Raw genomic sequence first — 14,376 nt, 5'->3', positions numbered from 1 at the left:
ATATAGGGGTAAGGGTATAAAAAGGGCTGGGCATGTAAATAGTTGCTGATCAGTATTTCTATCTGATCAGTGCAGCCTGTCCTGTCTTTGTCTTTCCTGGGTGAGTGCCCTTTATTCTCTGTGCAGGAGTGTGTATGGAGCTATGAGTGCTGCAACTGGAGTCAGACCATGGGGTCAACAGGCCCAGATGTTCATGGTGCCAGAGACTGGAAAGAATGCTGGTCAGTGAGCAAGCAGGTGCACTCTGACAATGGGCCTGCCAAGAAAACATCTTCAGCTGGCTACAAATAGAGCCTGGGAGCAAACAGTGGCAGTAGCCTCACCTCTCTTGGGCTGTTGGATCTAGCAGGGCAGGTTCTCCTCTAACAGATCTCTTATCTTGCCATCTGACAAATATCTGGGAGAACTGTTTTTGATTCCCTGACAGAAGAAGTCTTCCAAAGACAGGCTTGCTCCCTTTTTTTCTCCTGCATTGTGGTGCAGCAGCAGCACAAAGCCAGACCAGCATCACAAGTCTGAGACTGCTCAAAGGTGAAATCATTCTCAGCTGGGCTGTGCAGATGCTACAGACAGACACCAGCTTTGCTTTCACCACTACAATATGACATACTATCGACTTGACACTTTTCAGGCTGCATAAGTATTAATTTCTTCCTGATTATGTTTAAATGGAGCTAGGAGATACTACAGTCACAAATATGATGTGTGTGTTTAATCATACTGCTTCACTTTCAAAAGAATGTTTTCTTGTTAGAGTACTATTAAGATTTTATTAAAATGACAGCAATATAACTAGGAATCGGGTAAGTGCACTTGGTTTTACAATATTTTGATTAGAGTTAGCACAGCTTTCTATTTACTTATGATGATACAGAAAAAAAGAGAACTTTAAACCTCTTCCATAAAGTTACACATCACAGATTCATATTTTATGTTGTTACAGTGGCACTTAATAAAATGAATCACTAGCACTGCATTGAATAAGGCACTAAATACAGTAAGCACAGCAACTGAAATAGGAGAACCAAACAAATTCTAGATGTCATGATTGTCAAAAATTATTGGATTTCAAACAAAATGTTAAATGTCAGACCTCACAGAGACACAGAATCAACTGTGCAGTAGTGATTAGACTGATTTTTTTACCCCCTTCCATTTATGATTTTAGCAGCAGGTAAGAGAAGCAGATATGGAAGTTCTGAGGCATTAAAAGTGACATGAAAATAGATGATGTCTTGTCTGGAAGCTTTAGTGAGAAGAAAAGGCCTTATTATGAAATAACAAGCAATAAGACAGAAGTGTTCACTGTCCCAAGGAGCTACTTTTGGCAGATTTCTCACAGAATTAGTGTCAAAGTACGTGACTGAATAATGACACACCACATAAAAGGCTTGTGAGGAGAGAGAACTAGACCAAGAGTACTATCCAAAAAAGAATACTGAGTGAGAACACCTCCAAAATCTAACAAATCTGTAACACACACAGCTCTGCCCTCCAAACTTAATACTGAGTAGAATGCTAAAAAGTCTCCACATTTAATGTGATATGAAGTGGGGTCACTGAATATGGAATAATGAAATTAAGGACTAAATACCTTTGAAAAAATGAAGAAAAATCAAGCACCAGATGTGACAAACTATAAAACTATCACAACTTGAACTTTCTTCAAAGTGAACAACACATTTCAATAATTAGTTTACAGGAAAGAGACCATTTTCTTAGGAAATCTTATAAAAATAAAATACATAAAGGCAAAAATCCAAGAGAGTTATATTTATATACCTATTCTCCTCATGAATCCAACCAACAAAATTGTGCTATCCATTATGTCTGCATGTTGAGAAATCATTCAATGCAGTTTATTCACACAGTTTATTTGGAGATCCTGGTCCTGCTCTTGGTTGTGCTAATTTCGCGCTCAGGGAAAAAGAGAGTTACTATGCTGCTCCATATGTATGAGCAAAAGCATTGTTGGGTCTTCTAAATGTGCAGAAACAGAAAAGCTCAGTTTAGGTATCTTCAAGAGTGAAAAGAAAGGATGAGATGAGTATTAAAATAAGTACAGAGACAGTGAAAAACTGAACTACAACAATTATGAAACACAGAGAAGTTAAGATGAAACTATGGAAAACAATATTTTGCATCAGATATACAATAGCCCAAAGATACGTAAGAGAAAAGCCCTCAATCTTTCCAATGAAAATTAAGAACAAGTGTAAATGCTTACCTGGGACAATATGCAAGACTCCTCTCAAATAGCATGAGCTTCAATGCTTGAAAGAGTGGGCTCTTAAACTACATGTTCCACAAACAAAAAAATACAGCTCTGTTTACCTTTAAAACCATGTACTGGGTCCTTTCTATTCAGTTACCAGTGGCGACTGGTTGACCTGAAACTCTTTAACTGCTGGGAAGCCCACTTATCAAGTTACTTTAAAACACTTCTGCTCTTTTCAACAGACCCTGGCAGACATACTGTATGTGGATAACTCCCTCTGCACAAGTAAATGTCAGTGTGCCTGCAGGAATGCTTACAGTGATATTGGGTCTGCTTCTGCCTAACCATATTTTATTCATTCAAGGGTACAGTTTTCATCAATCCCCAGCAGGTTCCCTTCTAGGAAACAGGACAGATGACCTGAGTTATTGCAACAGGCAGCAAAAAAACCAAGGTATTGGAGGGACTAAGAGTAGAGATGTTCGTTTTCAGCAAAGCATCATAAAAAATAAATTAGGAAGATCCAATGTGTTTTAAATAAAGAAATAAATCTAAACCTTCAGGGGAAGACTGTATTTAAAAATGCAACAGGCTCAACTATTAAAAATACATGGTAGCAAAATGATTCAAGATGTTTTGATGCTTATGGGAAAACTAACAAAACCATGAAATTCTGTCTTTCCACTGCTTTCATTAGATGATTCTCTTCTTTTTCCTCTCTTTTTTCTTTTTTTTTTAATATTTCTTCCAATTAGTGCTAGCTTTTTATTTGCATGAAAAACAGATGATTGCTACTTGCTACTAAAGCTGATTTCCACCTGAAGATAGTCTTCCACAGCTAAGCCTTTAACAGAAAGCTGTCATCAAAAGTTGATGTTGACAACATCAGATTGTTGTCCAGTACCAGAGGAAACAGATCCTCAGATGACAAACATAAAGAAGAACTATGGGGCAAGTGTTTTGATAGAGTTACAGATGGCTTAGCAGCAAGAGCATATGAGCTCTTATGAAGCAAAAGATCCTATTTTTATGTAAATGTCCTCACCGCTGCTGTGTAAAATCTAGCAATCTCAGCTACCACATTCAAGACACTTTTTCCTATTGCACATTTTATCTTGAAATTTAGTGTGAAAACTTCGAAGAGCAAAAGGAATTCAATAAGACCTTTCAAGATTTGAGTCATACACTGACTAATCCCACTTGTAGCAGTTTAATCCCATACAATAACTAAGTACCATGCAGCTGCTTGTTTACATCCCTCCTCCCGTCAGTGGGATGAAGAGGAAAATCAAAAAAAGGTAAAACATGGGTTGAGATAACAATTTAATAGTTGAAATAAAGTAAATTATCATGAACAAGCTTCTATGGCATATCAGGGCTCCTCTTCAGCTAGGGCAGTTCCCCAGTTCCAGTGGCGCCCAGGAACCACTTCCCAAGTCCACAAAATGAATTTCATGCAAAGTAGGGTCTCAATCAGCTGGCATTTGCCCTTCATAAATACTTCTACATAAAATCTAATGCAGAGGACCTGCACATTCAGGAATCTGGTAACAAGATAAGACAAGCCTCAAAGCACACTTGAGAGCTAAACAGCTCCAGTGTTTGGGGAGTGCTTTTTACTTTGAGGCCAACACCAAGTTTGATCAGCTCTTTGAAGTAGAACAGAAAAGATTTGGCTTGCTCAGTCAGTCTAGAACTGGATATGATCTTTTACTATTATTTTTCACAGAAATTTTATAATCCTTCCTCCCTACTGCTACATACTGAAAGGAATTTTAGGTGACCCAGAGGTTCAGATGGAATTTCATACAGAAATCTAAGAATGGCAAATGCCATACATATATATATATATATGAAGTATATATAACATACTTTAAATGTAAAATCTACTTTTTCTTTATTCTATATCTAAATAAAAATAAATAGCTTTGAATAAATATCATTTTGAGCTGTCACCATTCTGTCATAAAGCAAGAGTTTGAAGGTTCTTTTCTTTGCTTTTAAATAGTGCTTTTTGTAGTGGAGAAGTGCATACAATACCTGTTGTGATTCTTATGTGGTTCCTTAAAAGTTTTCATAAAGACAATAGGTTACCAGTGAAATATAGTATCAGCTCATCAGGTTCCTGAGGTGCTCTTCTGCAAAGCTATGAAATAACAGTTCATCTCCTCCTTGCAGAAACCTAATACAAAATTTTCCACATACAATCACCTTAAAGTCTTCCCTCCTCCATCTCCAGCTTTATATCCCACCCAAACCATTCAATTTCAGAAGATTTTTTTAAAGAAAAGAAAAAAAAAGAAAAAATAAAATAAAAACAGCTTATAAAACAGCAAAGAAAATAAAGTTATTTTAATATATATAGAAAGAGAACAAAATGAAACTTGAGGGAAAACTTACTGGCGTTACAGTTTATCCTGATACAGTCTAGATGGGGAAAAATAAATGAAAGATGAAATTGCATCCTTCAAGGTAACAGCTGCAGACATCCAAAAACAATCAGTCCACCCTTCCGGGGACAGACACACGCAAAGAGATGTGGCCATTTTATACTTATACACAGCCTATACAAGTTCAGGAGTGGGTGTATATGTACAGTATATTCTATGTAAATATCTGTTACATACATATATATATATACACATATATATATATACATATATGTATAGAGAAATATACCAATATACATACATAGCCACATGTTGATACAGAAAGTTCTTTTCTTTTTATAGAAATCTACAAATCTAAGAGAATCTTCCACTCCAGACAATGAACTGATATGAATTACAATTTAAAAAATTATAATTAAGGCATAAAAATCTCCCTCGAGACACAAGTCATACTCAAGTGTCATTTTGCTTTTCAGAGACCTTTAGCAATTTCTCTAAGAAGCTTGAAGCTCAAAGTGAACCTTTACACTTGGTTTCTTTTAAATTAATTTGTATTGTTATTGCATAAATACATCATCTGTCAACAGAGAATACCTGTAAAATCAGCCTATGAGATATTTTGGTGCAATATTTAACCCTTTCCAGCTCTCCCAAAGACAGAACCTCTTCTAATTCCCCCAAAGCCAGCCCAAAACACTCTTGAATATGTGCACAGACACATTGGACACTGTCTGTTCAGGCGAGGAAAGGGTTAACATACTGCCCAGTCGTGTCCTATCATAAAATGGCCACTTGCAAACAGCTAACCGCACGAACGCCCAGCCCAGATTTCAGCTAGGTCTGGAGGTTGGGATTACTTTTCTGGGGGCTTGGCAGGGAGAATGGGGAAGTGTTTCAAAGGTCCCCAGGCCTGCCAGTTGCTCAGAGCCCAACCTCATCTTGCTGCCTGAACGCTGAGGCTGAACGGAGTGTTTGTAACGTTCAGGCACAAGATGAAACGGGCAGTGAAGTGGCAGATCTGGGAACCTTTGCTGCCCTGCTTTATTCAGAGGTCACAGGCAAGGGAGGGACAAAGAGAGGTACAAGGAGAGAAAAAATAGTTATGCTTGTGGAATCTAATACATGGTAACGGAAGAGTCTCCACAAAGAAAGCAAGTTGAGGTAGGAGAGCCTGAGCCAGAGGGCATCTGAGCATTGCTTCTCTCTTTTAACACACTAATGCTCAGCATATCTCAGAGTGTGATCCATAAGAGGATCTTTCATTTATAAATGCCTATTTATAGCCTTGTGAATATCCACTGCTGTGGTGTCTAACATGGGTGAGAGCTTCCATATTTGTGCTATTACATATCTTGGGCTGTACTGGCCGTCTCGCAGGAAATCATGGCCATGAGTAATAGCACCGTGCAGTGGACACGTTGTCTGGATAACTAGAGCTTTGATCACCAGGAATGCTTGTATTTATTACAGAGATATGGCCCAGCAAGGGAGATTATATAGAATGGCAGAGAAATATAATGCAGTTTGCTTCTTAACTGGACCAATTTTATGTTTGCTCAGACAGATGTAGGAAAATTATTTCAGCAGCTAAACTCAGTTCTTAAAAAATGAAGGAGGGGAAAGAACAAGAGTCTATAAATAATGAGTTGTAATGAGCAGGGACATACCAATCATAAGTAACATAGCCAGAGAGAGTCTGTTTTCAAGCAGAACTTCTCCTGAGAAAATCTGGGTTTGGTTTTGTGCGATTAGGTTTGTCATGTGTCGTCAACCGCAACAGAAAAGTGGGAGCAAACAGCCCTGGAGCAACTGCTACGATCACCATACAGTGGTGGCTATATCCCTTAGAGGAGCTGGGTGGGGTAAAGGGAGCTCTGAAGTACATGCAGGGGAACTTCCCTCTCTGACCTGATGGAGCGTGACACCAAGACAGACACCCAAGTCTCACCACAGGCAAGTGAGTTCAAGAGAGTTGCTATAGCTGGAACATGGGAATTTCTTACAGACTAAAGAGCAAGTGTGCTGGAAAGGGAAATATACATGGCTGGTCCTCAGCAACATTCATCAAAGAGACTAAAATCACTCTTGAGCTATTGATGTCTGCAGAGTTTTGTTTTGTTCTGGTTTTTTTTCAGTGATACCACAATAACTATTTGTCCTAGGGCTTGCCCAAACCTACTCCAGATGAAAGGATAGATGTTTTAAACAGAAAACCAGTGTAGCCCCTACCTTGGCTGCAAGATTCCTATTTCAAAGGATGAGAGTCCAAGCCACTGAGAGGGCTGCCTTAACATGGCACTACTGCATCTCCAGACTGTGAGCACAGTCTGCAATGCCATGCAATTGGGAGCCAGACAGAAACAGCCAGGTACACTCCAAAAGAAGCAGTTCCCCATCCAACTTTCATCTAACTGGGTCAGTGTGGATCCTGCAGGGCAGCTAAGAGAAGGTATCTGCTTACACTGTTATCCCAGCACCACCATAGCATCCACACTACAATCAAAGAATGTGCATAGGGTTTTTATGTTGTCTTAATTTTGAGCCTTGCCCAAAGCAGTCTGAAAATTTTCCTACCAGTAAGACCTGAAGTTGTTCTCTCCCTCTTAAATGAGTTTTTGAAAAGGAAGAAAACACTTATGTTCCTCTAAACTAGTAAAACAGCACAAATCCAAAGCAGAGATTTTTCCTGGCAGTGAGCGTGCAGGTGTAGTTTGGTCTTTGTGCTCAGATCAGCAGCATCCAGCTAATTCAAGAATAATTTTAAAACTTCTTGGGATTCCTCCTGCACAGTACCAGGGCAGTAAGACTTCTGGTAATCATCTGGGGCACTCAGCCCTATTATCAGCATTTACTTCTGAGATAAGTTTTGGAGATGAGTATGCCTGAACAGCTGTAAATCCAGTCAGCTGCCAGTTCAGCAATTGGATGAGGAATGTGGTGGGTAGTAAGGAAGTGAAAATAGAGTCTCTTACTGCAAGGGGAGCAGAATTAGCTGGCCAGACCTCCCACAGTTACTTTCTTTTCATTAATTGTCTAATGTACACCAGAAGTTCCTTCCTTAGTGCTCAGATGAAAAGTTTTCCAGAGCATATCACCTGGAAAATGGGCCAAAGACACTTTCCTTCAAAAAGGTTAAATAACTCGACTGCAGTTAGCTGACACAAGGGATCCATTGTTTGAATGGAGGCATCTTTAGCAGCAAACAGAGATCTGCTATTTAGGCCTGTGTTTCTTACCATTTTTATCTTTTTGTCTGAAAATATTAATATTTATTTGATGCTGCTAAGGCTTCAGGCTGTTTAATCCTTGACTAAAGAAAGAAAGTTACCTTTGCTGTGTGAGGACAAAATGTTTTTTCCTTTGGATGAGCAGCCATATGTGGTTGTGGAAGAGTACTTTAGGGAAAGTATAGGACAAAAAAGATAATCAGGGCCCAACTTTTTCTAAGTTCACTCTGAGTTATTTCCTATGGGAAAACCAGGTAAAGTCCTGTGCACGCTTCCCCTACATTATATTGAGGCTCCTTGCATATCTATTACTTGCACTATTTTTACATAGAAATGACAAAAGAAACTTTCCCTTTTGGATGGGCAAGCGTGGCTCTGACACCCTTCAGGATTTATCTTAGGAAAAGGTAGGTGAGAGTGATGATTACACCTCCTTAAATAGGAGGAGGCATGAAATATTATCCTAGTCACCAGTGACCTGAAGATACACCAGGAAGAAAAAACTTGAAATAGTCTTTAATGAAAGTCAGTATAACATTATAACCTGCCACATATAAATGGGAAGAAGAATGTGATCGTGGATCTCCCTATCAGACCAGCCATTTCTTTCCCTTTCTGCACATCATCTCAGCATCAAAAATTATTCCCAAGCATGTTCCAAGCTATGATTTGCCTAATATCTCTCTCTCTCTCCCCCCTTCCACTCCAGACCCATTTCTTCAAAATCCTGCTCAACAGAGATATGTATCACATTTGGATTTCTATTCTTCACACAACAAAAACTCAAACTACTGAGTCATTTCATGTTGGCTACTGTCAACATGAAAATTTGCAGTGCCTCAGGCACCCACACTGAAAAGTTCTGAAGCAACTTCCTTACCCTCTTCCTCAGAGAATCATTCATTGCTGCTCTGCCTTTCCCTCCCATGTTCCAGAGCAAGCCCCCAGCTGCCCATGCCCACCATATCTCTCTGCCCTGACTGGTTTGGACCCTGGTTTTGAGGGGTGAGAGGGATATGCCAGCCCCTGCAGGCTGCTCCGTATGCTCTGTTCTCAGGGCTGTTTGCCGTGCGGGCCGCAGGCTTCAGGCCTTTGAAGGGTCGAATACCATCTTTTGATTTACCATGGCTGATGGGGTGTGGGAAAGCTTTACAACTGAAACACACAGAAGAGTCAAAAAAAAAAAATAGAAAAGAAAAAGAAAGAAAAAAAAAGAAAAGAAAACGTAGGAAGGACCTTAATAAAGACACAAATGATAATAAGTAATCAAATGGAATAGACCACAGAAGAGAAGAAAGACAGCTCTTAGTAATAGTATTAAATGACATAAGAAAAGCACAATTAAACAATGCACCCCTCAAAACAGTCCTTTTTTACACACATCTATTATGGGTTAGATGCTCAGGGGATACCAACAGTCAGCACCAAGCATACTCAGATCTTCAGAGTTGGTGTTGGTGACTCTTTCTCACTGGTAAGGAGATTTTGGCAAGGTCAGGTAAAGATTTAGTTGTTGTTTGTGACATCTGGGCTATGAGCAGTCTCCATACAGAGTTACTGTGACTTAGAGTAAACAACTGGAAATGAATGGCTCTGGTAAGGTGATTCTTCCTCAAATTCTGTTCTTCAACAGCAAGGTAACTGCTGTATTGGTAGAAGGAAAGTCCTGTTTCAAGGACATTTTCTGAGTTTTATAAATCTGAATAATGGAGAGGGGAAGCTCAATCTGGGTTCCAAAACTCTAAATTACCCTCTGTTGAGTTAGACATAGGAGAGTGCTGACAGGTTTCCATTGATCCACCCTACAGTCACTTCAGGAAACATTCAACCTCACAAAAATTTACAGCTGAAAATCTGACAAAATGTGGCATACGCATGGCTTCAGTTCCTGCTACTACACAGAATCAGCCTTCAGTTTACACAGGGGTTTGTTTAAAGATTTTGTCCCTGCATTAAACTGTCAACAACACATCTTTTCCCAACATGTGTAGACCATCTGTCAGATCTTTAGCCACATCTTTTAGGTGCCAGACAGAGTTGAACAGTCCACCTCTAGGCTAAGTGATGGCATAACAAATCCAGTGAGTGCCAAAAGTGACCAATGCCAATCAGGCTTACAATGTTGACAGGCCCTGAGGGAAAATATCTTCTGCCAACATAATATAATGAAAATTGGAAAGGAAAAAATAAGCTTTAAAAAATAAGTGTATTCAGGATTATGAAAATATACCCTCCTCATATCCACTTAGGGTCTAAGTCTAGGAGGCCCTGAACACCCAAAATGAACAATTCCCCTAATTCTCATTCATTTTTTAGAAGATATAACAGAATCAAACAAGTGGTATCTTCCTCAGACAAAAAAGTGACTTTTTTATGAAGTCTGGCAATTTTCATGCTGTAGTACTTCTCATGTGGGAATAAAGGGTGATAAAAGCAGCCATTACTAAAATACTAGCACATCCCTCATAGGGTGCAAAGAATTCTCCTTTCAACAAGTAGAGGAACTAGGGCTTGAAAAGTAAAAGAACTGGCTCTGGGCTACAAGAGGATACTGTAGAGTTGGGCAGATACTCAGTTGCTCCATCACTTTCTCAACAGAAGCATGCCACTACCAATCGTTCCAAGTGATTAATTTTATTTTCTGAGAAAAATATAGCTAGCCATAATTTTCAAGAAATTAAATGGGGGAAATATAATTTTATTTTTATTGATTATTGGCAACTAATTAGATCAGAAGAAAATGCAAATACACATAGATACACAAACACTCTGGGGTTTTGTGGAAAATTCTCATTTTAAATGTAAGGAGGCTCAACAGCAGTTCTTTTGAGCTGTTCTCCAGAGAAACCCTGCAAATGTATGAAATTTTCTCCACTTAGAGTTAATATAGGCAGAGATGGCTATCTTCAGAGTGCTGCTTCTCTTTATTTGAGGAGTTACTGACACAGCTGAGGTTCATCTATCCCATCTGTGCTATAGGCCAGTCTGGACAGCACAGCAAGTGCTCTTATGCAGCTACGGGCTCAATACAGCTTTATGCTTCTTCAGTCAAGCTAAGCAGAGCAAATATGCAAATATAGGGGGGTTTTTTTGGTTGGTGTTTAGTTTTTATTTACTAGAAGGCAAGAGATTGTATAGACTTTTAGATGCACCTTTCTTTTAAGAAATATGAACTTTTTGATGCATCTTCTTCACTTTCTTACTCAAAAAGTAAATAATAGGGTCTGGGTCACAATTTCAGAGCCAAAAGAAAAACCACTAGATGCAAATTTGAAAAGCAAGCTAGTTCCAGAATACAGCATATTCTAAAAACAAAGCTGCTATGTGGTTTGCTCCTGGTAGCCACAGCAGGGCTCTGAAGATGGTGATACTATTAGCTCAGAAAATGTGCAACTTGTTCTAGTGGGCCTTAGAAGTTTAAAAGCTGAGAGAAGTTTTCACAGACCATACACAAAACTTCATGTAAAATAACCTACACATGAAGAGGTATAAGATTATGCACTACTATGTTAGTTTTAACTTTTTGAGGCAGAACCTCTTTCTGTTTATATTCCTGAATTCACATGAAGCAACAAGCTGCATCACTGCAAAGTGAAAGAAAGCTTCAACTCATGTATTTACATTCTTTAAAAATCTGTCATTCTGTAGAATACCTAAAGAATGGCAAGAAAATTAATTGAGACTAATCTAATAACACATTCACTCCCAATTGCTTTTGTATTGTTGTTATTGTTGGACTTGTTTCTAATTGTCTTCTTTAATTATTTTCTGGGTAAGTGTAACTCTAAGGAGACAGAACACAGCCATTTGGGATAGGGGGGATGCACTTTTATTTATGTTAATTTCTTTTTATAAAGACACAACAAAAAAAACCAGCCTTTTTATTAGAAATATAAAATATGGCAAGCTGTATCAAACACTGCCAAATTATGCAAAGGGCAGGGGGTTCACAGGATTCTGCTTGCCACCATATACATTTTGCTTCCTTTCCATATTTGTCTTTGACTGTTTTGAGTGATGCTGGATGAATGAGGGATGTAACTGATCAAAAGATGGACCAAGTAGCATGTTTCACACAGAGCTCACCAGTCCCAGACCAAGAAAGGAAACTTAAAAACGTAAAGACTTAAAAACCAACACTGTCCATAACGAAGAACTGACAGCAAATCTTCATGCAGCAATGCAGAAGAGAATTTCTCTCCGCAAGAGAATATAATTATAAAAGTTTCAGCAGTTATTTTAGAAATCAATCCAATCCAATCAAACCAACAGAAAATTAATGAAATCATTTTTTAAAAAAACACTAATCACAAGCCCAAACTAATAGTGAAGAGGGCAGTGGAAGGTGTTTATACGATACCTAAATTGACCATAAGTTTGACCCGGCCTCCATCCAGCTCCAGGCGCAGGGTGTCAGCAGAGTCTCGGGAGGTGGTTGCCATCAGCAGCCCGTAAGCACGCTGGGACATGAAACGGAAGGATACATCTTCTGCTTCTGTGTGCATAACCATGGGCATGATGACCTTCATGTACATGCTGCCATCGTAGCTCAAGATAGAGGCCTCTGCAAGGAATCAGCAAACAATTGCAAAAAATGAGAAGTTACACCTCTGAAGAGCCCTCACACCTACCACAGAGCACTGTGCTTACAGAATCCATAGCACTTGCCACAGAAGGGTATGTAACTGGGGAAAAATGCAACATTTAACTGCACCCAGAAACCCTGTGGGGCAAATGTGAGCGGCAAAGAAAGATATGGTGTTCATTGTAACTGGTTACAGCAGTACCCATGGACACATAATTCCCAAGGTCAAGCATATTAGGACAGAGCCCCTTTGTGATTATTATAAGCTAGCAAAGGCTTGGTTTTCCACATCTCCTCCAATGCACTGAAGTCCAACCTTCCCAGGACTAGCAGTAATGACTAGAGTGACTAGAGTTCTAACTTCTGGTACTCTTGCTGTTGCTTATTTAGACAGGAATTTCATTCCATTGATATCACTTTAAAGACAAACAACTGTATAAAGTGAATTTCCTAATAGCCCTTTTCTAAATCAGATTTGTTCCATTTTTTATTTTCTAGTTTTCCACTACTTACTAACAATCAGTGTTAGTAGAGCTCTGCTGACACAACCAATGCAAATGAAGAAAGGAACAAACCAAACTCCATTGCAAGTGCCATTCAAATGCAGGAAAAGTTAGAAGATAGAGACACAATGAATGCCAGTAGGAGGGGAAAGAAGTGAAGAAAGAAGTTATATTTTTCTATCATCTCTGAAAATGTCAAAGAAAATTGGAATTTCAGCTGAGGAAAATAGTTAAATTTAGCATTCTCTATTTGTTCAGGGTCTTGCCTGCAGAAAGTGATATTCTCCTCTAAGGAGCAGAATTAAAGTCTTGTGTTAGAACTGCAGCAAGCACTACAGCATGGCAATCATTGTTTCTTCACAGAATATGCTCCAAAGCATTTTTATCTGCAAACTTTACTAATCTACATAAATATATTCATACATGAATCAGAGCTTTTCTATTCCCCACAGTCAATCCCTTTCTAAGGCAAAGCTGTATTTGCTCCAAATAGGACTTCTACCATAAAACAACATATCAAAATCCTAGAGTTTAAAAAAAATAGACTGGTTCAGCTCCCTAACATGGAAACATGGATGCATTGCTCTAAAGCTCTCTTACCAGTACCTCATCCAGTTCAGTTGACCTGAAGTTTTCTCAAATGATGAGTGGGATTCTTTCCAGGCACCACCACCCTATTACCCAGCCCATCTAATTTAACCAACTGCAAAACATGCATTTGGAATGCTTGATGTTCTCCTATGAATTTTATGTTCTCCTTATGTTTTCCTTAGTCCCATTTTTCCCAGACAATGAGAGCAGAACTTCCACCAGAAAACAGCAATCTTGGCAGAGCCGAACCTTACATCCTCTCAATGTCTGAATCTCAGATGCTACAGTAGGGTAAATGGGTGGGAAACTGAGGAACAGCCCAATGTCCATGCCGTAAAATACCCATGGCAAGCTCCAAAAAGGCCAGTAAGAGAACTGTTAATGCAATACAATAAATATGCAAATGAAGTGATAAATAAATATATAAATATTAAGCTGATAAAATGACAGAGAAGACACGTATATGGTTCCAAAACATTTGGTGGGAATCCCTACAGTTGTGTTGGTGCAGCAACACAACACACCAATAGCTGGTATGCAGCACATCCGCAGTCACAGGACACAAACATATTAAGAAAACTTTTCTAGGAGCATCATTAAGACGAACAACATCCCTACTCATCAGTTTTCTTAGCTGCACTCACCACACACTGTCATGGTCTGTACACAGAAAGCTTTCCACACACACCACCCACTCAGCCATTACATTACACACATCTCTGGTACCAGCTGCCAGTGCTCCCCTGGGGTCCCACATCTTCATTTGGCCAAGAAACAGAGAAGGAAAGAAAGCTTCTTTTTCAAGGTGGTAGAATAGTTTCTTCTTTTCAAAGTGCAATTCTCTTCCCCCTCACGTCTGCAC

At 39.1% G+C, this 14,376-nt stretch overlaps 1 protein-coding gene across 15 annotated transcripts in view; it reads right to left on the bottom strand.

Moving 5' to 3' along the window:
* NRXN3 (neurexin 3) overlaps positions 1 to 14,376 on the bottom strand; it is a 920,037-nt gene that overhangs the window by 624,183 nt on the left and 281,478 nt on the right. For 12 of the 15 annotated variants that reach the window (XM_039705064.1, XM_039705053.1, XM_039705055.1 and 9 more), the window contains 2 exons: positions 12,196 to 12,399; positions 4,619 to 4,645 (listed from right to left, as the gene is read on the bottom strand). In XM_039705064.1, the coding sequence (XP_039560998.1) occupies positions 4,619 to 4,645; positions 12,196 to 12,399 (231 nt within the window). The remainder of the gene's footprint in view (positions 1 to 4,618; positions 4,646 to 12,195; positions 12,400 to 14,376) is intronic. The other 3 variants (XM_039705065.1, XM_039705050.1, XM_039705052.1) reach the window with 1 other exon arrangement.

This window comes from Passer montanus, unplaced genomic scaffold, assembly GCF_014805655.1.
Source record: "Passer montanus isolate IOZ18808 unplaced genomic scaffold, ASM1480565v1 scaffold18, whole genome shotgun sequence".
Taxonomy (NCBI): Eukaryota; Metazoa; Chordata; class Aves; order Passeriformes; family Passeridae; genus Passer; species Passer montanus.
Note: the sequence above shows the minus strand (reverse complement) of the source record. Positions and strands in the feature narration are given on the sequence as shown.